Source organism: Arachis ipaensis, chromosome B1 (assembly GCF_059453495.1).
Source record: "Arachis ipaensis isolate K30076 ecotype BB chromosome B1, ASM5945349v1, whole genome shotgun sequence".
NCBI classification, from domain to species: domain Eukaryota; kingdom Viridiplantae; phylum Streptophyta; class Magnoliopsida; order Fabales; family Fabaceae; genus Arachis; species Arachis ipaensis.
This window is the reverse complement of record NC_142436.1, coordinates 151,493,393-151,519,889: the sequence shown is the minus strand read 5'-3', so window position 1 is coordinate 151,519,889 and position 26,497 is coordinate 151,493,393. Positions and strand designations below refer to the sequence as shown.

General features: G+C 34.7%; 4 protein-coding genes and 1 pseudogene across 7 annotated transcripts; 3 read left to right on the top strand and 2 right to left on the bottom strand.

Moving 5' to 3' along the window:
• Positions 1-754: 754 nt before the first annotated feature.
• On the top strand, positions 755-2,637 carry LOC148578889 (uncharacterized). The gene is made up of 4 exons (XM_088503252.1): positions 755-1,162; positions 1,318-1,638; positions 1,963-2,085; positions 2,515-2,637. The coding sequence occupies exons 1-4, from the start codon at positions 755-757 to the stop codon at positions 2,635-2,637; spliced, it is 975 nt and encodes a 324-aa protein (XP_088359378.1).
• A 6,440-nt stretch (positions 2,638-9,077) lies between these two features.
• LOC107642667 (nitrate regulatory gene2 protein-like) lies at positions 9,078-13,239 on the top strand. Of its 3 annotated transcripts, none has more exons than XM_016346092.3 (5): positions 9,078-9,390; positions 9,728-10,933; positions 11,285-11,484; positions 11,728-11,951; positions 12,324-13,239. In XM_016346092.3, the coding sequence occupies exons 2-5, from the start codon at positions 9,829-9,831 to the stop codon at positions 13,021-13,023; spliced, it is 2,229 nt and encodes a 742-aa protein (XP_016201578.1). In that variant the 5' UTR covers positions 9,078-9,390; positions 9,728-9,828; the 3' UTR covers positions 13,024-13,239. The 3 variants fall into 3 exon arrangements, with proteins under 3 accessions (XP_016201578.1, XP_016201593.1, XP_016201585.1); XM_016346107.3 differs by having other exon boundaries at positions 9,328-9,390; positions 9,788-10,933; XM_016346099.3 differs by lacking the exon at positions 9,078-9,390 and having other exon boundaries at positions 9,684-10,933.
• A 246-nt stretch (positions 13,240-13,485) lies between these two features.
• LOC107642658 (metaxin-like protein) lies at positions 13,486-16,000 on the bottom strand. Its single transcript, XM_088502284.1, has 6 exons — positions 15,713-16,000; positions 15,240-15,586; positions 15,068-15,144; positions 14,877-14,937; positions 14,392-14,554; positions 13,486-13,892 (listed from the first exon to the last, which is right to left on the bottom strand). The coding sequence occupies exons 1-6, from the start codon at positions 15,861-15,863 to the stop codon at positions 13,705-13,707; spliced, it is 987 nt and encodes a 328-aa protein (XP_088358410.1). The 5' UTR covers positions 15,864-16,000; the 3' UTR covers positions 13,486-13,704.
• A 4,225-nt stretch (positions 16,001-20,225) lies between these two features.
• LOC107615719 (uncharacterized) lies at positions 20,226-22,418 on the top strand (annotated as a pseudogene). Its single transcript, XR_015902712.1, has 2 exons — positions 20,226-21,735; positions 21,827-22,418. The product of XR_015902712.1 is annotated as an uncharacterized LOC107615719 (transcript).
• A 368-nt stretch (positions 22,419-22,786) lies between these two features.
• On the bottom strand, positions 22,787-25,943 carry RID2 (S-adenosyl-L-methionine-dependent methyltransferases superfamily protein). The gene is made up of 9 exons (XM_088502283.1): positions 25,670-25,943; positions 25,455-25,530; positions 25,254-25,337; positions 25,062-25,117; positions 24,904-24,960; positions 24,353-24,402; positions 24,040-24,192; positions 23,467-23,596; positions 22,787-23,296 (listed from the first exon to the last, which is right to left on the bottom strand). Exons 1-9 carry the CDS (start codon positions 25,766-25,768, stop codon positions 23,132-23,134), a joined length of 870 nt encoding a protein of 289 aa, XP_088358409.1. The 5' UTR covers positions 25,769-25,943; the 3' UTR covers positions 22,787-23,131.
• Positions 25,944-26,497: the final 554 nt, after the last annotated feature.

Here is a 26,497-nt window from a genome sequence, read left to right as displayed (position 1 = left end):
TATTGTACTGTTATAATATGATGATATTATAATTTATAAGAGAATGCAAACAAAAGATTAAAAGATGATGATGATGCAGGTCTATGTTTTTTAGTGCGTGAGATTGGAAGCACGCAGAACTAAACTACAAATTTAGATTAAAGTTATGTACATCATGTAATGCGTTCAATTTTGATGAATCAACTTTTCATATTTTCACGTATGATTGATAAATTATTGAGAAACAACTCTCTACTTCCAATTTCAAAACGAATATAAGGATAAGCTAGGTTATTCACTACAGTTAATTAGAGTAATTATATTTAATTAGAATTTATTTACTGTTTTGAGTTTGTATATATATCACCGGCAAGAATTTGATTCAATACAATTAATTCTTTTTTTTTTTTTTTCAATTCTTCGATTCCTTTCATCTTTTAAAATGGTATCAGAAGACATTTCCTTCTATATTTTTTCACAAATTTCATTTTCTTCTGGAACTTTTCTTCTCCTTTTTCTTTCTTTTCTCTTTTCATAAACTCACTCAATAGAGTTTGATGAGAACTTAATTGCTTCACCAATTTGTGATTGTCTGCAATAAAAGTAAGAAGCTCCAATCAATTAGTTTAGAGAAGACGTCCTGAACCTTTCTACCCCAAGATTCATTGATCCTACAATGGCGGATCCATTTGCACTCTCCACGGCAGATCAACCGGGTTTAATCCTCGTCACTCAGTAACTCACTGAGAAAAACTACCACTCTTGGAGTCGCACCATGAAGAAAGCCCTAAATGCCAAGAGAAAGCTTGGATTTATCAGCGGCACAATTCCAAGGCCAGATCCAGCTGCAGATCCTGATCAATTTGAAAATTGGCAACGTGTCAATAATGTAGTGAGCACTTGGATCCTCAAATCAGTTTCGAAAGAAATTGCAATCTCACTGGTTTATGCAGATTCTGCTGAGAAACTTTGGCATGATCTCAAAGAAAGGTTCGAACATGGTAATGGACCTAGAATTTTCGAGCTAAAAAGGGAACTTATGAACCTAAAGCAACGTGCCATGACTGTGTCTCAGTATTTCACCAGGATCAAAATGCTGTGGGAAGAGCTCAGTTCCTATCGTCTAGTGCCGTGTAATTGCGGTGATGCCCGCTCAATACACGACTTTCTTCAATCTGAATACGTACACTTTTTTTCATGGGTCTTGATGAATCTTTTGCACAAATTCTTGCTCAAATTCTGCTTATGGAATCCCTACCAACCATCAACAAAGTTCTCTCTCTTTTAGTTCAAGAAGAGAGGCACAAGTCAATTGGCGCTTCCTCCTCCTCAAATTAGGTAGCTTTCTTGGCAAAGAATAATCAACCTCAACAACTGCTCCATGGACGAGGCAGGGGACAGCAGAAGAAGGATAGGCATATGTGCTCCCACTGTGGATTGTTTGGCCACACCGTGGGAAAATGCTACAAGATCCATGGCTTCCCTCCTGGGTATGGCAGAGGACGTGGAACCAAGCCATCAATTCATCATGTTGCAGCCTCAGAAGCACAGTCCACACCGAACCTGGACCAGAACCAGATACAGCAATTGATTGCATTACTCAGCAATCAGCAGATCCAAAATTTACCAGCAGCTGATTCCACTAATGTGACCACACCCGTAGGTATAGTCCTCAACTTATCACTTTCAAGAAATCAATTGCCTCAAAATTGTTGGATCCTTGACAGTAGAGCGACAATTCACATAGCATGTGACTTGAACCTCTTTTCCAATTTTCATACCTCTAAACATTTTTCAGTAACCCTCCCAAATAATTCTGTTTTCACAGCAAATTATGTAGGTACCGTGATTATCAGTCCTGAAATCACATTGAATAATGTTCTATATATACCTGAATTTTCTATTAATCTACTATCAATTTTCTCTTTTCTAAGAAACACACAAATTATGATAACATTTGGCCACAACTTCTTTGACATTTAGAACCCCAGTTCACGGAGGAAGATTGGGAAGGGTGACTTAAGCAATGGACTTTACATCCTAAAGCCTGAGCCACCTTCCAAGATCACTCCACCAGTTTCGGTTCCAATACCTGACATTGTTAAAGTAAATTTCTGTCAATCTGAGCTTTGGCATTTTAGATTAGGCCATGCATCTAATAAAATCTTACAAAGTTTATCCCTGTTCAATGAACCCTTTTCCAATTCTGTTTGTTCAATTTGTCCCTTAGCAAAATTCAAAAAGCTTCCTTTTGAGTCACATAACAACATGTATCCGAATGCATTTGATTTAGTTCATTGTGATGTTTAGGGACCTTACCATGTGCCAACATATAATAGTTACAAATATCTTTTTAGTATTGTTGATGACTGCACCAGATTTTGCTGGATTTATTTTTTGCATAATAAAAGTGAAGCTGCAGGTTACCTCATATAGTTTTATACATTAACCGAAACTCAATTCAATACCAAGATCAAATGAATCCGATCAGACAATGCAAAAGAGTTGGTCATTACTGACTTCTTGCATGAAAAGGGAGTCCTCCACCAGTTCTTTTGCCCATACAGGCCTCAGCAGAACACAGTGATTGAAAGGAAGCACCAGCACATCCTTAATGTAGCTAGAGCACTCTATTTCCAATCCAAGGTCCCTATCTAATTGTGGGGAGAGTGTGTCGCCATGGCAATATTTCTAATTAATAGGATACCATCGAAACTGCTCAACTTCAAGTCACCATTCGAGATCTTGTTCAACAAACAACCGACATATGAGAGGTTAGGAGTCTTTGGCTGCCTGCCATATGCAGCTACTAATTCAAATGGAAGATCAAAATTTAATGCTCGAGCTGACCCATCAGTGTTCATTGGCTACCCAATAGGTTACAAGGGATACAAACTGTAAAATTTAAAATCAAAACAATTTTTCGTATCTAGAGACGCTGTTTTTGCATGAATCCGTTCTTCCATTCACCAACAAATTAAACCCTGACCTTGATTCTGATCTATTCAATGACACAATGCTCCCAAGACCTACTTCGGATCCAGATCCCACTGCTTATGTGCAACCACTCCTAGAAAATATTGCTACTGAAACCTTACCACCTCTGTGTCAAAACAATGCCATACTTGGTTCTGAGCCCCCCAACCTCTTAGAAGGTCCACCAAACCCCATCAAACCCCTCACTATCTTTGAGACTATGTCCATCACACCAACACTCCATATCCAATTTCTAACTACCTTAGCCACCACAGACTTAACCATGCTTATCAGGTCACTATTGTCAATGTGACCAAAATACCTGAACCACATTTCTATCATCAGGCCATGAGAGATGAGCAGTGGAGACAGGCTATGACTGAAGAACTCATAGCTTGAGAGACGAACAACACTTGGCAACTAGTCCCTCTACCACCCAACAAACACACTATTAGCTGCAAATGGGTATACAAGGCAAAATTGAAAGCTGATGGCACTCTCGATAGGTATAAGGCCCATTTGGTTGCAAAAGGCTATACACAACAGGCAGGGATCGATTTCAAAGACACCTTTAGCCCAGTGGAAAAGATCACCACATTCAGGGTTCTCTTGAGCATAGCAGCCGCCAAGAATTGGAATCTTCTACAACTGGACATAAACAACGCTTTTCTTAATGGAGAATTATTTGAAAAGGTTTACATGGAAGTCCCGCTTGGGCATCCACAGAGAAATCAAGGTTTAGTGTGCAAATTAACCAAATCACTCTATGGTTTGAGGCAAGCATCACGTCAACAGTTCACTAAATTCTGTACAACACTACTCCGGCATGGATTCACACAGTGTAAAAGTGATTATTCTCTGTTTTCATTTGGTGACGGCCTGTCAACCATTTTCCTCTTGGTCTATGTCGATGACATCATCATAGCTGGACCCAACAATGACAGCATCAAAAGAGTTGAAGCAAAACTAAAGGCAGTCTTCAAGCTCAAAGTTCTTGGTGACTTAAAATTCTTCCTTGGTTTGGAGTTGGCAAAATTCAGCAAGGAAATTTTTTTGTCCCAACGTAAATACACCCTTTTACTACTAGAGGACACCAATTTCTTGGGTTGCAAACATGTTTCCTCTCCCATGGATACAAATTTGAAGCTTCGCGCAGGTGAAGGGAGGCCTTGGCTGACCCGTCTGCTTATTGCAGACTCATTGGCAAATTGATGTACCTAACAATCTCCTGATCGGACATAGCCTTTGCAGTCACCAAACTAGCACAGTTCATGTCTGACCCTCGTGTCCCGCATCTTAATGCAGTTCACCAAATTCTTCGGTACTTTAAGTTGGCTCCGGAACAAGGCATTTTATTTCCAGCAACGAACAAGTTCAATCTGTCTGTTTACAGTGATGTTGATTGGGGAAGCTGCCTTGATACAAGGCGTTCCACAACTGGTTACTGTGCCTTCCTTGGTGATTCTTTAGTGTCCTGGAAGAGCAACAAACAAGCAGTAGTCTCCAAAAGTTCCACGGAAGCTGAATATTATAGCTATCGCGAATGCATCTTGTGAAATTGTGTGGCTACTTAGATTGCTCAGGTTTTTTCACATCGATCTCAATTCAGTCATGCTTTTCTGTGACAATATTTCAGCGATTCACGTGGCCACTAACCCTGCTCTACATGAGCAGTCTAAGCATATCAAAATGAATTGTCATTTTATTCGTGAGAAGGTAGTATCCAGTACAGTGAAACTCGTGTACATCCTAGTAAACACCAAGTTGCAGATATTTTGACAAAGGCACTTTCTCTGACTCAGTTCAGATTTTTGATGGCCAAACTGGACATACATGATATCTATGCTCCACCTTAAAGGGAGATATCAGCGATGCCAACTCCTTCCTCATAGTCTTTCTAGCGGGACTAACTTTACGTTGATAGAGGACGATTTGGCACATCTTCCATTTCCTGGTATGAAAGTCCTTAGGCTTGGTTTTCTGTGAGTCGGCAATAGTACCCCCTAGGAAGACTAGGGATAGGTAGAAAGGGTGGAAGTCTTTAAGGACTGTTAGCTGACATTGTCTCATTTTTTCTATCGTCGTCGTTATTGCCAGCACTCCCAACGGCTGCCCCTTGGTCGGCAACCGCCTCAACCTGAACCCCCTCTGGAGCTGCCTCTACCGATAGTTCTTCCCTATCTCGACCACCTAACCTACTAAAAGAAAGGGGGTGCAATAGAAGGTGGATGCAACCTCTCCCCTCCCCCTATCCAATTTCGGGGCCCCTTAGTGTAATGCCTTAACGGCCTTTTAAGCGCCTCTCACAACGGACTCGACGCCGCTAGCTATGCCCTGCTTGGTCCCCCGGCATACTATGTTATTCACTACAGTTAGTTAGAGTAATTATATTTAATTAGAATTTATCTACTATTTTGTACTTATATATATACCACCGACAAAAATTTAATTCAATACAATCAATTTTTTTTTTCTCAATTCTTCGATCCCTTCAATCTTTCAACAACGAATAATAACACTTTTTTTTGGGTTGAGAAATGATCAAAAGAGTAGAGAGATTATTATATTATAATATTATATCATATATGATATATGGTATGACTCATTCGAATTTCTATACATAAATTTTCACACACGCGTGTTTAATATTAAAAACATATGTTAAAAATTGTATTATTTTATTTGTATAATAAATCATGTTATTTTATTTGTGTAATAAAAATTTTAAACTTCATAAAAGTGCTTATAATAAAGGTGAAAACTCTAGTAAATCGGTTTAAGTAAAATCAAATTACACAAGTAAAAAATTCCTAGTAATTTAGTTTTACATAAATTAATTTATAATGAAATATATTTTTCTACTAAATCATTTTAAGTACATAATAAAGGTAAATCAATATAATTTAAAATAATTTATTATGAATACATACTAAATTGGTTTAAGTTAGATTAATTTTTATAAGGATAATTTAAAAAAAAATCAAAACAGGATAATTGAATAATACTAACAATCAAACAATGTAAAACAATAATTAGAAAAAATTAAGAATTGGACTTGATAATGATCATGGACATATAAAACATATAACATCTCTTGTGTATATAATGTGGCAAATTTGTACTCATTATCAAGTCTGATCTTTAATTTGTAGGGGTGGCAATGGGCGGGTAGGGGCAGATTTTTGACCTACTCAATCCCATTTCGCTTCTATTCGTAAGTAATAAAATGTTAAATTTCGCCTGCTTCATTGGGTATCCGTCCCGTCCTTACCCGCTTTTATAATTATTAAAATTTAACAAATAAAATTAATTTTAAAATTTATATAACCATCATTACATACATAACATAAATTAAAGTAAAAATTTAAATGATACAATACGATTAATCATTTTACTAATTATTTTATATATATTATATATTAAAAGTATATATATTTACATATATTATATATATCGAAGCGGGTAGGAGTGGGTTTAACCTAAACCCGACCCGTCCCACCCTGCCCAAGAACCCGGCCCGATGCAGGGATGGATAATTACCCGCCCCAAGCGGATAAGAATGGAGTGAGTACCCGCAGGTTCGGGTAGTATTGCCACCCCTACTAATTTTCTACTCCTTTCCATTCAAAGTATCTCATAGATTTATTGTTTTTTCACAGGAAACCAAATTCATTGTTTGATCTTGTTGGCCCAACTATATGGCTTTCTTTTATTTTTCGACTAAACTCTCTGGGCTTCTACCTCATCAAACTTCTATTTTGAGGCCCTCAATGATCTTACTGGATCTTTAAGAAAAAGCATTCGGACAAATTGGGCTTTAGAATTGTTGGGGGCTAGTTGGAAGTGGATGTATGAACCTTACATGGAAAACACCTCAATATTTATTAGTGGGTCGAGAAATCACACATTACCTAAAAAGAAAAAGGTTTTCTAATATTATTATATTATTAATGCTACAAAAGCGAGCTAACTATCATTAATTCATTATAAAAATATAAATTAAGAAAATATATTTATAAATTTTAAAGAATTCTCCAATCAAGTTAGCAACTAATGCGAAAAGGTTAGTTGAAGATTACTCAATAGTTTCTCAGCAACATGATGAAAATGTCGAATTTGCTGATTTATAAGTCTAAACCAAGTTCAATTCAAAATATTGAAACTTGAAAATAGCGAAGAGTGTGAATGGAAAAGTTCCCACCAAAAGAGTGCAGCGCTGCTTCGATCAATCGATCTCAGCCGTTGGACAGTGAATAATGTGTACAGTATGTACTATGCAGTTTAAGAATTTAATTTATAAACTTTACAAAATTCGTGACAAAATGAAAAGATAAATCAAACAAATACTAATCCATAATATTCAAGTTTTCAACCCTGTTTTCTACTAGTTGTAACATTTTCAAAACTTATTGTTAACCTTATTTAAGAAGTACTATTCACTACTTAGATTCAGTTTGGATAAACAACTTAATTAAATTCTTTTTGAAAAAATAGTTTAAATAATAAATAATTATTTTAAAAATAGTTTATAAATAAGTTATTTTGTATTTAGATTTTTAGTTTTAAAAGTATTTATTTTATAAAAATATAGTAAAAAATAATAGTATTATGAGAGAAGTTATTTTTTTTAACTTCTCTATAAGCTCCTAAATAACTTTTTAAAAAGTCGTAATTTAATTTTAAAAATTGCACCAAACATTAATATTACTATTTTTTATAAGTGAAAAACTCAACAAAATTACTTTTAAAACTTGCCAAACTGAGCGTTAGTACTCACTTGCCACTAGTGTCTCTTCTTTTTGTTAATAAAATGAAATGCATCAATTTAACGAGAAAAAACATAACAGCATTAATTACAGTATAACGTATGTGTGGGTGTAGGATCCATGCAGCATAATCCATGCATGGAATGAACGAGAAGCATGTGTGCATCATGTTACGTTACGGAATCTTTGTCGTGTCTGCGCATGTGTTACCCACTTGCACTTGTTGCATTGAGATCCACAAATAAGTAAATGTTATAATTCTTCCATGAAAAATAATTTGATATTTAAATTGATTTAAAAAAAATTCGAAAATTACTTTAAAAAATAAATAATTTTTCAGTGACAAATTGGATCATTTACTATTTATTCCTCCTCCATAAATGATGAACCAAATTACAATACTATCCTTATTATCTCTTGTTATCTCCTATTGGCAGTAGCACGCAAAATCTAAACTATGGTTTCTACTAAATAATGAATTGAATTCTCTCTATTCAGTTAGAGCAGTTTAGAGATTTAAGGTGAGAATAAATCACCATAGGATATAATCCTTTTTGTTTTTTTAGTTAAGGGATTAACTCGAAAATTTTTTACTTTTTACTATAGGATAGGATAGGATATTTGACCATTGGTACTTTCTGTGAAATTAGGGGCGAATACGGATAGCAAGTACTCGATTATCCGTCCGAACCCAAACCAAACCAATTAAATTGATTCTGAAATTAACGGGTAATCAGGTCCAATCCGAACCAAACTGATGACTTTTGTTAGTGATTGGTTCGAGTATCAGTTTTAGGGGTGCGGAACCCGAACCAACCCGCAAATCCAATTATATATTAATTAAATAAAAAAATAAAAAAATATATAAGGCTTTTATATTAGACAATGATTATTCATTATTAATATGTTTGAATTTTAATGAGTTTAGTTTTTAATGTATTTAGTGCTTAATATGTTTGTATTATTTCTATTGATGTTACATGTTTATTGTACTTGTTAAAGTTTTAAAATAAATTTTTTTTTTTTTTATAAATTTCAAAGTCATCAGGTATCTAATTATTCGAACCAAACCAATCCGTTCTTAATTGATTTGGTTTAGTTCGAGTACATATACAAAAAAATATAAATTCGAATTAAACTAAACCAATTATATTTTGATCGGTTCAATTCTAATTTTACTATAAATCTGAACAAAAACCTATGCGAAATGATTGTTACGTTGATGTTCAAACTTTAATGGCAATTTTGAATCTGGTTCACACATAATCATAATCAATGGGGCCGTTACCTTGGCTCTTTCAAAGGTACATGGTTCCCCTTTCACTTTAATCTCCACTAAACAAATTTTTTTTTCCCAATTCAAATTGAAAAAAAAAAAAAAACATTTCAAACCTGAACACAATTGAGAGTACTAACCACTAAGTACTAACTTAAGTTGCTTGATAAGATTTATGTTTGTTGTTACTTTTTTATCTCCAGTTCTTCACCCAACCTCAAATTTATTTTATTTATTTATATATATTATTATATTAAAACTTTTTCCCTCTTCTCTTGAAGTTGTTTTGTTTCGTCTCGTCGTCTTTATGTTTTGAGTTTTGACCGTTACTTTATTCTCAACGTCTCTCTCTTTCTCTGATCAAAGCTTCCCGCTCTTGCTCGCCATTGTCGAGTATGCTTCTCCATTCGATGACTCGCTCTCTTGTTTTCACTCTTAATTTATTATTATTATTATCATCATCTCTTTCAATGTCTGCATTTTCACTTTCAATTGCTCATGTGTTGCACATTTTAGATGCTTCTTTCTTAATTAATTTACTGATAGAGTATAGCTAGGGTTTTTTTTTTTGGGGACACAGGGAATTGGAATGCTTGAGGAATCTCAATTACTTGTTTCTCTTCACCAAGTTTCAAACTTTCATTCTCCTTTTCTGACTTCACTATAAAGAAAAGCATCCAAATTACTGTATTCATTTCTCTTTTTGTGTTCATTCATTCATTTTCTGCAGACAGATTCTTCTTTGATTTCCATTTCAATGCAAGCCTGAGAAATATTCATTCATTCATAGGACTAAAAGGGAAACAGAAAAAAAACAAGCTAGAATAAGAGATGGGATGTTCTCAATCAAGGTTGGATGATCAAGAATCAGTTCAGATTTGCAAAGATAGAAAGAGATTCATCAAACAAGCTGTTGAGCAAAGAGCACAATTTGCTTCTGGCCACATAGCATACATCCAATCCTTGAAAAGAGTCTCGGCTGCCATGCGAAATTACATTCAAGGAGACGAGCCGCACCAGTTCTCATTGGATTCTTTCATAACACCTGTGAAGAAGACTAGTCCAGCCTTCATTTCCATATCATCCAAGTCCTTCACTCCAACAACAATTGAGTTCTCATCCAATTCAACTTTGAAGGTCAATTATCTAAGGCCCAGTGGCAACCCGCCAATTTTGGTTGAGGAAAGGCCTCAATCCCCCGAAATGGTTCGAGTTGAAACATATTCTCCAATGGAGCAATATGCCATGGATGATGGTTTCTTTGCCATGCAATCCTCACCTATGAACTCATCAGCTTTTGCTTATTCTCCCAATAATAGGCCTAGTATTCCTCCCCCTTCTCCTCAAACATCTCAATGGGATTCCTTTTGGAACCCTTTTACATCATTAGACTATTACGGATACCCAACCAGAAGTAGCCTTGAAGAGACTATTGCGGATGATGAGGACCGAGGATTGAGGCAAGTTCGAGAAGCAGAAGGAATTCCAGACCTTGAAGAGGTTGAAACTGAAAAAGAAGATTTTGTTGGAAAGAGAAATGTTGCAGAAGAAAGAACCAGAACTGATATAAACTCCACCAAGGAAGAGGTCACGGTTGAAGACGAGGAGAAAGTGGACAGAACAAAAACTGAAATTGCACATGAGGTCAAAGAATCAAAAAAAGGCAGTGGCAGTGAAAGATTTCAAGTATCAAAAGTTCAAACTGCAGGTCAAGTTGAATCTACAAGCCATCAGGAAGTGGCAGTTGGTAATCAAGAAGCTAAGGTAGATACACCTGGTTTTACAGTTTATGTAAACCGAAGGCCGACAAGCATGGCAGAAGTAATCAGGGATCTTGATGTTCAATTCACAAAAGTTTGTAATGCAGCCAATGAATTTTCAGCGTTATTAGAGGTCAATAAAGCTCAAAATTCGTCGACGTCTAATGAGCTGTCAGGTTTGGTGCAGTTTATAATACATAATTTTAATTTGATGAAATTGTTCTTGCATAGTCCTGCATTTCATAGTCCTCAAAAATGTGAGTTAAGCCTCAAAGTTTCTAGAATATCCATTCTAAAAATTCTTATTTTTGGAGGAGATATGAATGTTAAATGGGTTGATGGAATCTTATATTGGATTTCATGATGCAATCTGAGCTAACTTCTTCTTGTGGACAAGAATTTGTTAATCTTCACATGTGTTTATACTGAATACATATAATCTTGAACTAAGTACTCTGTTTTCTTTTTTACTCATACCTATTTGTAAATTTTCAGGAATTTAAACTTAAATTATACTTCTTTTGTAGCATCAAAATTGTTGAATCCCGTAGCGCTGTTCCGGTCTTCATCATCAAGATTTTTGAAGAATAATTCTTCAAGCACTGGGGATGATGGCTGCAAGGGCACTAGTGATCCCTTAGAGGAACAATGTATGTTTTCTGGTAGTCATCAATCAACATTGGACAGGTTATATGCTTGGGAGAAGAAGCTGTACGAGGAAGTTAGGGTATATACTGAACATACCTATGAACTATAGAGATAATAGCTACTTGAAACATTTATATTAGATGAATGGAAATTTGAACAAATAACACTCTTAACCTTTTACATAATATCCAGTAATTTTCCTTTTAGCATCTCATTTCTTTGAATTTTATTAGATTATTATTGTTACAGGTCATCATGCTTATGCTTGCATACATTTTGATAATGGCAAACTTATTGCTATACCCATTTTCTTCTGCAACAGTCTGGAGAACGTGTTCGAATTGCGTATGAGAAGAAATGTCTGCAACTCAAGAACCATGATGTGAAAGGAGAGGACCAATCTTATGTAGATAAAACAAGAGCAGCCATTAGAGATCTACATACCCAGATAACAATTTCAATTCACTCAATTGAAGCAATCTCCAAGAGAATTGAAACTCTAAGGGATGAAGAGTTGCATCCCCAACTTCTTGAATTGCTACAAGGGTATGTATAAAAAATCATTATCTCCAATACAAAAGTTTGCTGCTTTAAAACTTATCTCCAATACAAGGAGATAGATGTATAGGTTGACTTCAGACTTCAAACATGGTTGCTAGTACTACATTCTTCAAACATGCTTGCTAGTACTATATTTTTCAACCCAAGAAAAAAAAAAAGAAAGGAAACCCTACCCTATACACACAGAGTTTTGTGTGTGACATCTTCAATACTTTCCTGATTTCATCATGAGCAACATGCTATTTGTTCTTAAATATAATATAGACTATGATCACCATATCAAATGCAACAGATATATCACAGTATTCATAGCATATAATCATGCATATTGCTGATTCTTAAACCATATAAATGCAGGCTGGCAAAGATGTGGAATGTGATGGCAGAATGTCATCAGATGCAGAAAATAACCTTGGATGAAGCTAAGATTCTTCTAACTGGCACTGATGTCAGAAAACAGTCTGGCATGTCAATAACTGATCCACATAGGCTTGCTTGTTCTGCTTCAATTCTTGAAACTGAGTTGAGGAATTGGCGAAGCACCTTCGAGTCATGGATCACTTCTCAAAGATCCTACATTCGTGCACTTGCCGGCTGGCTGCTTCGGTGTATGAGATGCGAGCCTGATGCATCAAAGTTACTATGTTCTCCTCGCAGGTCAGGTAGCACTCACCCATTGTTTGGACTGTGTGTTCAGTGGTCAAGGCGACTGGACGCGATACAAGAATCAGTGGTGCTGGACGGCATAGACTTCTTTGCAGCTGGTATAGGGTCCTTCTATGCACAACAGCTAAAAGAAGATTCTCGACAAAATGTTGGTAGATCAACGGAAACCAATGAGAGGATGGAAATGGTGGAAGCTGGACCGGTAGAAGAGGCAATGAGTACTGAGCAATTGGCTGAAATCGCTATTAAGGTACTTTGTGCTGGAATGTCAGCTGCTATGAGTTCAATGGCAGAGTTTGCTGTTGATTCTGCTGAGGGATACAATGAACTTGTTAAGCAATGGGAGAATGAGAAGTTGCAGCAGCAACAAACTTGTGTGACTGGAACGTGATCTCTTGCATTTTGTGGCTTATTTATTTAATTAGCTAGTGCCAGTGAATGTAATTTACTTAAGGGTAGGTTTTGGAGAGTGGTGGAATAGGAAGGGGAGGGGAAAAAGTTTTATGTAAAGTCTCTCACCCATGTTTGAGAGTTTTTTGATACTAAGTAGCCTTAGGGTAGGGAAATGATAAATAATTTTATTTACCATTCTTTTATTGACTTTAAAGCTCCTCCAATATGGAGTTCAAATATTCAAAGAGGAGCTTATCATTTATCTCCTTCCCCTACAGTTTACCTCTTTTCCGCTCGCTCTGTTTTACATTTATTTGATTTGATAAAAGTATATATGCTGATACATAAAATTGTTCTGCCATCTTTTTGAGTAGGCAGCCATCAAGATTTCTGTTCATCAAGATTTCTGTCTTCTGAAAAATCAGTTTTGCATTTCTATATAACATTGTGCACCAGATAATAAAAATTCTCAAACCCAATGAAATGGTATGTGGATTATTAGTAGTACTATTCTGATACAAATTAAATAAAAATTACAATTGACAATCTGTTGAAAATCAACACCTGTATACAAAAATGGATCATTGTTATACTAATTTGGCATGAGAACCAAAATTCTTAATTTGTATTATCAAACAGAGAGCCGATGAAATAAATACGTGGATGGTTTTTTTGTTTTCTATTCATCATAACCATAACCTCCATCAGCATCATCCAAGTCCACTGCAGCATCATCAAATGAAGTCATAATAGTGAGGAAAACAACAACAGCAACCAGCTGTGCTGCCACAAAATATTTGGACCTCCTTTTAAAGGTTTTCTCCTCCTCTGTTTTCTCCCTCTTGGGTTTGCTCTTGGTCTTTGAACCTACAAGTTAAACGACACAGCACGAGTTAGCAAATCAATGCTTCTTCACATAGTTATCAGGCACTAATGGTACAACAAATATGAGTGGGTACAAATGGAGATCAGATCATAATTTTTGTAGTATTCTACCTAAACACTTGCATAATTTTCCAATAGTTAAATTTCTATATGCTCAAAAGTAAGGTTATGTTGTCCTGTAATTTAGATGACTAAGTTTTTCAGACATTTCATGCTCAGGGTGCAATATGACTACCAGCAACTCATTTCTATTAACATGAAGCAAAGAATATGATGGAGAAAACACAAATCTAGGCACCAAAATCATTAATAAAAAATACCCCTCAGTCACCAAACACACCTTTAAATTTAAGAAACCTATGGTCCATTTAGAAATTTTGTGAAAAGAATCCTAGGAATGATTATCTCACCTTTTTAAGGTAATCCCATCAAACAAACCACAAGAAAAGAGTGCATATACAAAATAATAAGAATATCTTACTTGAGGTTGAACGACTTCTTGAAGTTGATGAAGATCCAGCTGTATGAAATTGCTGGACATAGGTAGGAGTTGGACTAGCATCAATAAGTTCTGTCTTACACTGTTGCACAAATCTAACTAAGTTGGCATGTTCCAAGAGCTTCGATCGCAGCACTGACGATTCCTGATGGCACAAACGAGTTACGCAAGAAGCAGAGTTACAATTTTCCTTCAGCGCACTTAATATACGGATATGCTCTAAATGGATTCCCTAACATAATCCTTTTTCCGAATGTATCTTTTTTGTCACTTAACTAAAGCAAAAAACAACATTGATTCCTTAATTTGTGAATCTGACTAGGTTCATGATATATCACACACCCATGGTGACAAATGTAACAATAGCTATCCAAAGTCCAACTTTTTAATTGACTGTAAACCAATCGACCAATACAATACGCCTTACTACCACAAAAGTACCACAATTAACTGATAGTGCAACTTACAGGCAAAGCTTGAAGAATAACTAATCCATGCGCAAGAAAAATAGCATCTAAGCTTGATGGTCTGCAAACAGAGAAAAGCATATGAATAGAGAAGCACCACGTCGATAAAGTTACCACTTTCACTAAAAGAGAAAAAAGAAGTCCAGCATTGCTTTTATGTTTCAGATGAAATGCACAGCCAGAGAAGTCACCTATTCTCAAATAAGTAGCTTTGTTCACCTAACCAAGTTGACAGAGCACCGTATGCAGAGTTTGCTCTCCTATAAATCTGTATCACTAATTATAACAATAAATAAGTACCAAATCAAAGATAGATTGAAATACACACCATTTGCAAGGGAAAGAGAGACAATAGAAACTGACCTCTTCTTTCTTTAACTCAGCATTCTCATTAGTTATCCCATGTTTCTGCTTAATCCAATAAGCTTTCCTCCAAAAGAGGACCTTTCCTAAAGGCCATGGAAGATCAGAATAATAGATGGTATAAGCAGGAGAGGAGGAATAACCTTCAGATCCCACCCAAAGTTCATAGGCAAGTGCATCAGCAAGCCAAGTTGTGAGCATTGCTTTAGTTTGAATCCAATCAGGAAGTGAGGAGATCCCACTGTCCAAATCAACCCCCCCAACATCTCTCTTCAAACACTCAATCAACCCTCCTTTCTCATTGTTATACGCCACATAATCACCAAGCTCAAAATAAGGAATTTGATCTAAACAAACACAAATTTACATACCCATGAGCTTAAAAAAGATAAAAAGTGAAACTTTAACGAAAACGCACATGGAAAAACAGTTGAAAGGCCAGAATGATGAGAAATTGAAGTGCGGAAATGAACCTGAATCAGGGTTGTTGAGGTGGAAGTCCAATTGGAAGGAAAGTTGAGCGAACTTGAGATAGAGGTAAGCGGAGAGGCACTGAGTGCAACCGGTTGGGAGGCCAAAGCAGGGTTTCCTCACCACAAGAGTGTTGATTTCGTTTTCAGCCATTGCAGGATCGCATGAATGAAGAGAACGATGCAAAGGTTTCAGCTTGCTCCTTCTTCCGTACTCTTGCCTCTTGCAGAGGTTTAGGCCTTAGGGTTTATAGATTAATATTCATGGAAGGTATTTAAAAATAAGTTCATAAAAAGAGAAGTCATTTTGTTAAAGTTATAATACAAGTTTTTGTGTATGACTTGACCCCAAAAAAATTATACTGAATAGAAATAAATTTTATTGGAAAATATAATAACAACGCTATTTATTATTTAGGTGAAATATATTCTACCTTAAAATATTGTAATTTTTTTTTTTGGTGACTCTAAAATATTGTAATTTAAATAGTGAATATGTTGATTGCTGATTAAAGCATTAATATATTATAAAAGTTAATTCTATAAGTAACGTCCTAATTTTTTGGTGACTTAAAAGATAAAAAAATAACAACTGAAAAAGAAAAAATAAATAAGAAAAACTATAATTACTATAATATTGATGTGAATTAAATTATTATTAATTATATGAAATTTGAAATTATTGATATTTATTAATATATTTTGTTAGTATTGAACAAATCACAAAATATATTAAAAAATAAAAAAAACTATTAATAAAAATGAAAAATCTCTCCACAACTTCATGCAATGCGAATGAATAATAAAATAAATATAAAGAACTCAAGTAAGTCTTTTTTTTTTTCAAATAATAAGCCTTGTTTATATTTATCTTGTTTTCTTTTTTATGTTTTATGAAAAGTGATTTCTTTAAATATTTATTACTAATTACTTGGTAATTTTAAAAGTTAAATTTTTTCTCTATTTTCTAAAATACTTTTTTGTTAGATCTATTTTAATTTTGATATTTTATATAACATTATATTTGATTATGATATTCCAATCAATAGAAATCTAAATAATAAAATGTTATGAAAATTACTAAACTCCCGCGGACCTAGCTCTAGCTACTCTCTTGCACTTAAGAAGCAAGATTAAGATGTATTGTCTCCATTTAAAGGTTTGGTTAATGAGTTATTTTATACATAAACAGAAATTGAATCTTCAATATTTACTTAAACAAACTAATAAATTAACTATTACATCAATTCAATTTGGAATTTAATTTTAATATTTAGTATAATGAGTAAATAGCCAAAATCGTCCCTGAAAGATACATCAATCTCCATTTTGGTCTTCGAAAAATAAAGTTAATCGAAATCGTCCCCGAAAGATACACGATTGGTCAGGTTAGTCCTTCCGTCAGTTGGATGATGACGTGTCACGTTAAGTGCCACGTGGCATATGATGACGTGGGGGCTAATACCACGTGTCAGGTCAATGCCACGTGTCAGATTAGTGACACGTGACATGCCACGTGACACTTGACATATAAAAAAGTTATTTATAATCAAAATAGTCCTTTAAAGTTCAGACGTAAGTCATTTTCATCCCTGAAATTTAAAAAATTAATCAAATTAGTCCTTATATAAATTTTTTATTTTTTCTTGATAATATTAAATTTAAAATATTTTTTTATACTACTAATTTTAATAGAGATGTAATTGACAATCAAAAAATTAGTAATTGTATCTTTTCTTCTTAAAATTTTTTTTAATAAAATTATCTCTCTCCTTTAATTCTTGTCAAACTCTCTCTTATTCTTTTCTATTCTAAAATCTTTTTCTTACATTATTACATTTTGCTGGAATATATATATATATATATATATATATATATATATATATATATACTCAAAATTGAAATGTAGGTATTTGTTAAGCTAAACAAAGTTATATGGTCAAAATCAAAACTTATGTATGTTAACATAAATGAAAGTAATATCGTAATAAAAAAAAAAGATATATAAATTTTTATTAACTTTGTTTAGGTTAACATATATAAATTTTGGTTTTAAGCATATAACTTTATTTAGATTAACAAATACATACATTTCAATTTTGAGTATATATATAAGGAACATTCCTAAAGCAAAATGTAAGAAAATACTAAGGAACATTAAGCTTTAAGTTCTTCTTAATAATAGAATAGAAAAGGTTTTAGAATAGAAAAGAATAAGAGAGATTTTGACAAGAATTAAAGGAGAGAGATAATTTTATTGAAAAACTTTTTAAGAAGAAAAGATACAATTGCTAATTTTTTTTATTGTCAATTACATTTTTATTAAAATTAGTAGTATCAAAAAATATTTTAAATTTAATATTATCAAGAAAAAATAAAAAAATTATATAAGGACTAATTTGATTAATTTTTTAAATTTCAGAGATGAAAATAACTTACGTCTGAACTTTCAAGGACTATTTTGATTATAAATAACTTTTTTACATGTCAAGTGCCACGTGGCATGCCACGTGTCATTGATCTAACACGTGGCATGCCATGTGTCACTGAGCTCACACGTCAATCAATCATCTTGTGACACGTGGCATTAGCCTCCCACGTCATCATATGCCACGTGACACTTAACGTGACATGTCATCATCCAACGGAAGGACTAACGTGACCAATCGTGTATCTTTCGGGGACGATTTCGATTAATTTTATCTTTCGAGGACTAAAATGGAGATCGAAGTATCTTTCAGGAATAATTTTGGCTATTTACTCTTAGTATAATACTTCGGAAGCAAATGCAAACGAGTCTCATTAAAGGTGGTATGATACACAAATTACGATGCTCGCAAAGACCCAAAAGTTTGTCTGAGAGAGTCCATAATGAAGAAAGGAGAACGCATGTTTTAAGTAATATTTTTTCAAAAAAGTAATCTAAGCCAAGCATGTTCACACTCTTCACGTTACAAGATTGTTCAGTTTTTAGCCCTGAATTTTATTATCACATCATTACACAGGTACTCATATTGACACATTGTACAGATCACATCCAGGAGCAAAAAATTATTTAGTTTAACCTATGAAGCACGGACACTTTGTTTAATTGCCGTGTCGGCGTGTCGGACACATTTCGGATACGACGCACGGAGACACTCGTCCGACACGCGTGTCTCCCGTGTCCAAACGTGTCATGTCCAAAAAACCAAAAAAATAAGCCGGACACGGCCCAGACACGGCCGGACACGGCCCAATGCCATTTTGGAACATCAATTTCACTTTCAGTCTTTCACCCTTCACTTTAACAAAAAGTTAAAAACCTAACCTTTCACCTCCACCCCCAAACCCGTCTCTGGCTCTGTGGCTCCAACCCACTCACCCTCTCCTCACTGCCAGTCTACCACCACCTCCAGCCATCGCCGCCACCTTCGGTCGTCACCACCGTGGATGTTCATCATCTCTCTCCACACCCACTCACTCTTAATCTCAGCATCTTCTCTTCACTGCCGTCACTTCTTCTGCGGTGCTTGTCATCGCCGTTCGCTGCCGTTCACTCCCCGGTTTGCCACCTCTTCATTGCCGTGTTCGCCACCTCCCCGGTCACCACTTCTAACGTGACCGTTGCCCTGCTCTCGTGCTCTTCTGCATCCTCCATTTCAAGTAAGGGAGAATATTTATTTTTCCATCAATCAATTTTCTGGTTCTGTATTTCTATTTTTCTCTGGCCTCTGTGCTTCTCTTTGGTTCTGATTTGTTTTGTCATTTTTGTGCTTCCATTTGATTTTGGATTTCTATTTTGTTATGTGCATCTCCTTGGTTTGGTTTTGTTTTGTTTTGTTTTGTTTTGTTTTGTTTTGTTTTGTGCTTCTGGAATTAGATATTGTTAGAGACTTCTTTCATAATTTTTTATTGCTGCTATGAGAAGATTAGAAATTAGAAAGTAATAGAAAGACACAGAACTGATAGAAAAAAGACAAGGGGAAAAAAACTGGATTGATTGTTAATTTGTTTTTTAGCATACATAATATGGCAGTATTCAGCACTTATGTATATGAAGTGGAATATGCAGTGACTTGTAAGATTCCTAGAAATCAATTTATTTTGAGTTTTAGTGTAAATGTCTAGACTCTAGATAGCAATTTGTCTGTACTATAATTTGTTCTATATGCATTTATGTATATGCCGTTATTATATATATCATGGTTCTAATGCTAATCCTGATTCATAACTTTAGGTTATGTTTCTCTTCTTAGTAATCATGTTCATATTGAAGGATTATTTGTTAAGGTTTTGTTGTGGTCATTGGTAATTCGCACCTTTTATAATATGTTTTTATTTGTTTCTTTTGTAGTAAACATTAAACAATAATAGCTGGGAATGAACTCAGCTTACTTACACAAATGTTTAGTATTATATAATAATTTTCTTTGGTTTTGTTTGCTCTTAATGCTTTTTTTGGTTCTGTTTTGCTCAAGAAATTGAATTATAAAAAAATAATTTTGTTTCTTAAATTATTGTAGGATTGTGAGAGATGAGTTCAGAGAGTGTTCAAAATAATTTTGAAGAAAGTGTTGATAAGCCTTTATAGAAATTTGTAACAAAGAAAGATAAAATTGAAGGGGGCGGAAATCTTGAATTTCAATGTAAATTTTGCAAAGTTTTATTCAGTGGTTCTTATACTAGAGTAAGAGCACATTTATTGAAGATTTCAGGAAAAGAAATTAGATTTTGTGCAAAAGTTACATCAACAAAGCTTGAAGAACTTAAGAAACTTGATAGTGAAAGTACATTGTTGCATGAAAGTAAAAAGGCTAAGTCAATTCCTCTTCCACCCTTATCTAATGCAAATGAAATTGATTCAAGAAAAAAAAGAGCTACTGGACCTTTAGAGAAAGCTTTTAATGTGAATGCAAGGGAGACTCTAGATTTACATATTGCTAGAATGTTTTTTCATCTGGATTACCTTTTCATCTAGCAAAAAATCCGTATTTTGTCAAAGCTTTTTCTTATGCTGCCAATAATTATATTAATGGTTATATTCCTCCTGGATATAATAAATTGAGGACAACTTTGCTTGAGAAAGAGAAGCAACATGTGGAGAGAATGTTAGAACCTACTAAGAATTCATGGAGTGGAAAGGGAGTGAGCATTGTAAGTGATGGATGGAGTGATCCCCAAAGGAGGCCTCTTCTTAATTTTATGGCTGTAACTGAAAGTGGGCCTATGTTTTTGAAAGCTGTAGATTGTTCAGATGAGATCAAAGACAAAGATTATGTTGCAAAGCAAATAAGAGATGTCATAAGAGAAGTTGGTCTCTCAAATGTAGTGCAGATTATGACTGATAATGCGCCGGTTTGTAAAGCGGCTGGTTTATTGATTGAAGCTGAATTTCCATCTGTTTTTTGGACTCCTTGTGTTGTTCATACTCTCAACCTTGCTTTAAAGGACATTTGTGCAGCTAAGAATACAGAGAAGAATAATTTTGTTTATCAAGAATGCTCATGGATTACTCAAATTGCTGACGATGTTTCTTTTATAAAAAATTTTATTGTTAATCATCATATGAGGTTATCTATTTTCAATGAATTTAATACATTGAAGTTGCTTAATGTTGCTCCTACTCGATTTGCTTCTACTATTGTGATGCTCAAAAGATTTAGGTTGTTAAAGCAAGGCCTCAAAGAGATGGTTATAAGTGAGAAGTGGTCTTCATATAAGGAAGATAATATTGGCAGAGCTGAAGTTGTTACAGAAAAGATTTTGAGTGAAAATTGGTGGCAAAAAATTGATTATATTCTTGCTTTCACAAATCCTATTTATGATGTTTTAAGAAGTACAGACACAGATGCACCTACTCTTCATTTGGTCCATGATATGTGGGATTCAATGATCAAGAAAGTAAAAAGTGCTATATATCTCTATGAAAGAAAAGATGAACAAGAGTCATCGTCCTTCTACGATGTTGTGCACTCAATATTAGTTTAAAGATGGACAAAAAGTAGCACACCTCTTCATTGTTTAGCACATTCATTGAATCCAAGGTAACTTTTTACATTTATTGTTTATAACTTTAATTTATAAGTGAAGATAATTGAATCATTATTAATTTATGCTTAAACACTAATTATATAGGTATTATAGCCACCAATGGTTGAGAGAAGATCTTACACGAGTTTCTCCTCATCAAGATATTGAGATCACTAATGAGAGAGTTAAATGCTTGAAGAGGTATTTTCCTAATGAAGAAGAAAGGAGAAAGGTAAACATTGAATTTGCAAACTTTTCTGATGGTAGAGGTGTCTTTGATGATTATGACTCTTTGAATGATAGAGGCATAGTTGATGCAAAGTCTTGGTGGCTAATTCATGGTAGTAAAGCAAAATTTCTTCAACTAATTGCTCTTAGGCTACTAGGGCAACCATCTTCATCTTCTTGTTGTGAAAGGAATTGGAGCACATATTCTTTTATCCATTCCCTGAAAAGAAACAAGTTGAAGCCTAAACGTGCAAAAAATTTAGTATTTGTCCACACTAATCTTCGTCTTCTTTCAAGAAAAATTCCACAATATAATAAAGGAGAAACTATGATGTGGGATATTGCTGGAGATGCTTTTTCACCAATTGATGAAGAAAATGGTGTTCTTGAAGTTGCTCACCTTTCTCTTGATGAACCGGAGTTGGAAAGAGTGACTTTTTCTAATGATGAAGATATCAACCATATATGATGGAGAATGAATGACTTTAGATAACTTTTTTTTTGTGTACATGTGATATACAAAATTCTTACTATCTTTATTAAGACATAGAAATTTAGAATTTTTATCTTTTGAATACCTATACACTTTAGGAAAAATACATATCATATGGTTGTTTTTGAAATATCTCTATTAAGACATATCTCTATTTAAATATATTATATTATTAATATATGCGTATCCCCGTGTCCGACAACTTTTTAAAATTCGCGTGTCGCCGTGTCGCGTGTCGTGTCCCGTGTCCGTGCTTCATAGAGTTTAACACATTATCACAAATCATTTGGGTTCTCTTAAACAATAATAGTAATAATAATAATTAAAAAAATGATACACAGAAAGCAAACAAAACTCGTGAATGCATCACGGTAGCAAAATGTAGCTCGTCAAATAATAAAAAACAGAAAAGCAAATGTAGATTTGACTCTCCTTACACCAATTGATCCAAAAATTAAAGATTTTAAAAGATCGCCTATAATTTAAAGAACAGCCTTATGACTGAGGATCCCAAAATAAGTGTTATCACACCACAGTGTAATTTGTTCATTGTCCTCTACTCCATTTGATTGAGGAGCTTCCATTGAGCACGCAACACTATCCTTCAGGACAGATGCAGTTTGTGCCCGTCTATAAATAGCATATGGGTTGGTATGGTATGCACGACAGAAAGGAAAGTGTCAAATAGATTAAAAGCGATCCTTCCGTTTCCGACCTGTGTACTTGGTATCCGGAGGTACAGCATTTCCTCTTCTTCTCATCTGCTCCTTCTTCCTCTTTATCCATTCTTTTCCCTTGCCACTCTTATTCCATTTCTGTTTCTTCTGGGGTCTATGCCTGTCTGAAACTCGTACCTGCAGTATTTTTATTTTTGTTCAATAAACTAAAAGCTCAAACAAGCAGGGGAGAAGGGGGAGGGGGGAATGCTAAAAGCCACGATTTTTTGGAGTTCTAATTCTCTAGAGAGCTCAATTTGTCTCTGGAAAGATCTAAAATGAATTAATAGTTATGAAGAGACACTCACAGTCTGATTTTCTTCATCTTCACTGTCATCATCAGAGCAACTCTCCCCATTGTCATCTTTACCCTCCGGCATTGAATTTACTGCTCTTTGACCACATGTGAGAACAAGAAATTCTTTTCTCTTCTTAGTACTGTCATAAGACAATTTCAAGTTAGTCGACCACAATGCACGGGAGGGCTAGGCAAAGAGTCATAAGCTACCGATGCACATTTGCAAGCAAGTTAAATATACAGTTCAAGATGATCCTATCCAAGATAAATTATGTAATAAATTTCAGCTGGTTTGTGCAAACAATGTAGAAACAAAACGAAAACTGCCAAGTGAACAGAGGAATGGATCACATACATCTCTTGTGCTTCACAATACACACTTATTTACCTCATCAAAAGGACACAAATTTAGCTCAATTGATAGCCAGAATGTCCTATGGCTAGATTGACCAGAAAATAGGATTACAACACCAAACACTTGAAGACAACAATTTTTGGAGGTTGATTGAACAACCAATAAGAAAAAATGTAATTCCTCTTGAAACAAATCAAGCCTTAGTAGTTATGTAACAAGTGTTCAAACCTGTGTGGGAAATCAACAACTATACCACCAGCAAATCCAGCGCGCATAGCAGCCTTCAAAATCAATTCACGCTGGTTTATATTTTCAGGATAAATTTGAAATACTGCTCTAGCTCCATTTGCCAAGCATCTGTACAAAGAAGTGAAAAAAGCCCTACGAGAGGGGGAAAAAAGTGTATGTTATTAGAGCAACATTTATCAATACAAAAAATAACCATTAGATGTTTGCAATTTTCCAAGTCCTTGAGTTAAGAGTTTAAGGAGATTCAAATTATAAATAATTAAAAGTGGACTAAATAAGAAACGGAACGTACTTCAATCTTAGTATTGGATTGTGAGACGATTTATCAGCATTGCATAACCACTGGATCATCATCAAATAAGTTCACAAAATTAAGAATAGAAATAAGAGTATGAGACACACAAAAAGGGTTGATAGTTGAAAACCATGATTTATTCACATGATAAGGTTCAAACCAGAAATTTTTCTTGATTCGTTATATTGGATTATACAATTTTTAAATTACAATATTTACTACGCATTACAAATACATTGAGACACTACAGAAAGGTTCTAACCAAGTACCAGTAAAAAAAATTCTTCTCAAAAGGCATTACATTCACTTCCAATATGGTGTTCATGCTGTGGTACTCATAATCTATTATATTTTCTTATCCTCATTTATTACCATTATTTTGTTGTTCCTAGGGTGTTCCTATGCATACTTCTGCTGCACTTGGTTCACTATTAGCAAATCTCTACTAAAGTAATGCAAAATCCAATTCAAAGGTAGAAAGTTTTCCTAAATCCTAATGCAAAATCCCAAAGCTAAGACATTTACAAAAATTATTAATTAAAGCACACCTGAACAGCAGATATACTAATGACCCCATCAATTACTCCAGGACGAAGCCCTAAACCCTGAAACCAAAAACTAAAGGCTATTAAGAAACGAATTAAACAGGTGAAATGCACAAAATTAAGAACCAACTTGGAAACTGAAAGTGCTTTAGGGTGAATACCTGGCCCATGTCACCAAGTAGAAGGTCACCCTCAACCTCTCGCTCAACAGCAACATCTGAGAGTTAAAATTAGAATATGTCAACAAACCAAAAGCAAAAGCAAAATAACAGGAATGAAGGAATAACAAAAATTCATCTAAACTCAATCTATCTCCCTAAAAAAATAAATATATAAATAAATAAATAACATACTGAGCATTGATGGGGAAATGTCAAGACCAATCCAGTGATGTCCATTCTCTGAAAGTGTCTCACCACTAAGTCCTGATCCACAACCTACATAGAACAAATAAACCAATATTACAATTGTAAAAAAAAAATGCTACTTCCACATTCATAAAAGCATATTCATATGATCATGATAAGCATAATAATGATAAGATAATGAATTACCTATATCGAGGAGTAACTTGGGAATGCCATCATCGGGCAAAGCAAGAAGCTCGAGGGCTCTCTCCGACAGTGATGCCTATTTTTGTTTGTTTTAATTCGATTTAACATAAACAGAAATTAGTTCAATAAGCTCATCTAAGAAGTAAACATAATCAGGATCGGAATTGAGTATAGTAAAGGGAAAAGAAGTACAGGTAGGAAAAAAAAAAAAAAACCTGAATTTCAACGATACGGGAAGAAGAAGTGTACTTGCGAGCTTCGGCGTCATCATAGAATATCTCAGGTGGCGCCACCAGCTCCGGTCGAGACGCCATCGCACGCTAATTTTGATAATTTCAGCTTCAAGATTTCAACAATAACAACTGCTGCAGGAGCAAAACCCTAAACACCGTTAGCTGAAAGGGGAGGGTTTGATACTGCAAACTGCAAAGTGCAAACCCCTAAACCCTCTTAGCTGAGAAGATGATTTAATTCATGGTTATGAAAACCGAATGATAGTGGGTCAAATAAAAAACAGGCAAATAATAAAAAATGTTGGGCCAATTGGGCTTTTCATGGACCTATATGGGCTTGTTGTATTAGTACTACTCTCCCTTTTATATTTTTCCTAGTCTTTGACCCGATGGATAATAAGAAAAATAATTCGAAGATAAGAAAATAAATTGTAGTCCCAAAAAAGTTACAAATTTCAAAATGGACCAAATTCGTGGGGTTAGTTGGGTTGGTCTAGTGGTTAGCTCACTAGTCCGCTTAAGCAAGTGTCGGGGGTTCGAATCCCGCCTTGTGCATGCAGCAACCCATTGGCCAGCGGCAAACCCTTAAATGGAGCTCAGTACCGCGACGGATTAGTCCTTGACCTGCCGGGTTGGGGGATACCGTGGAAAACCAAAAAACGAACGAATTTTTACTTTTTAAATCAGACCTACTTAAATTTCAGATTAAATGTGTTGAGTCTGATTTTGGATTAAATAAATTGAGCTCGATAAATTAAAAAGAGTAAGTTGAATAGGTGATTTATTATTATTTTTTTTTTTTAACATTTT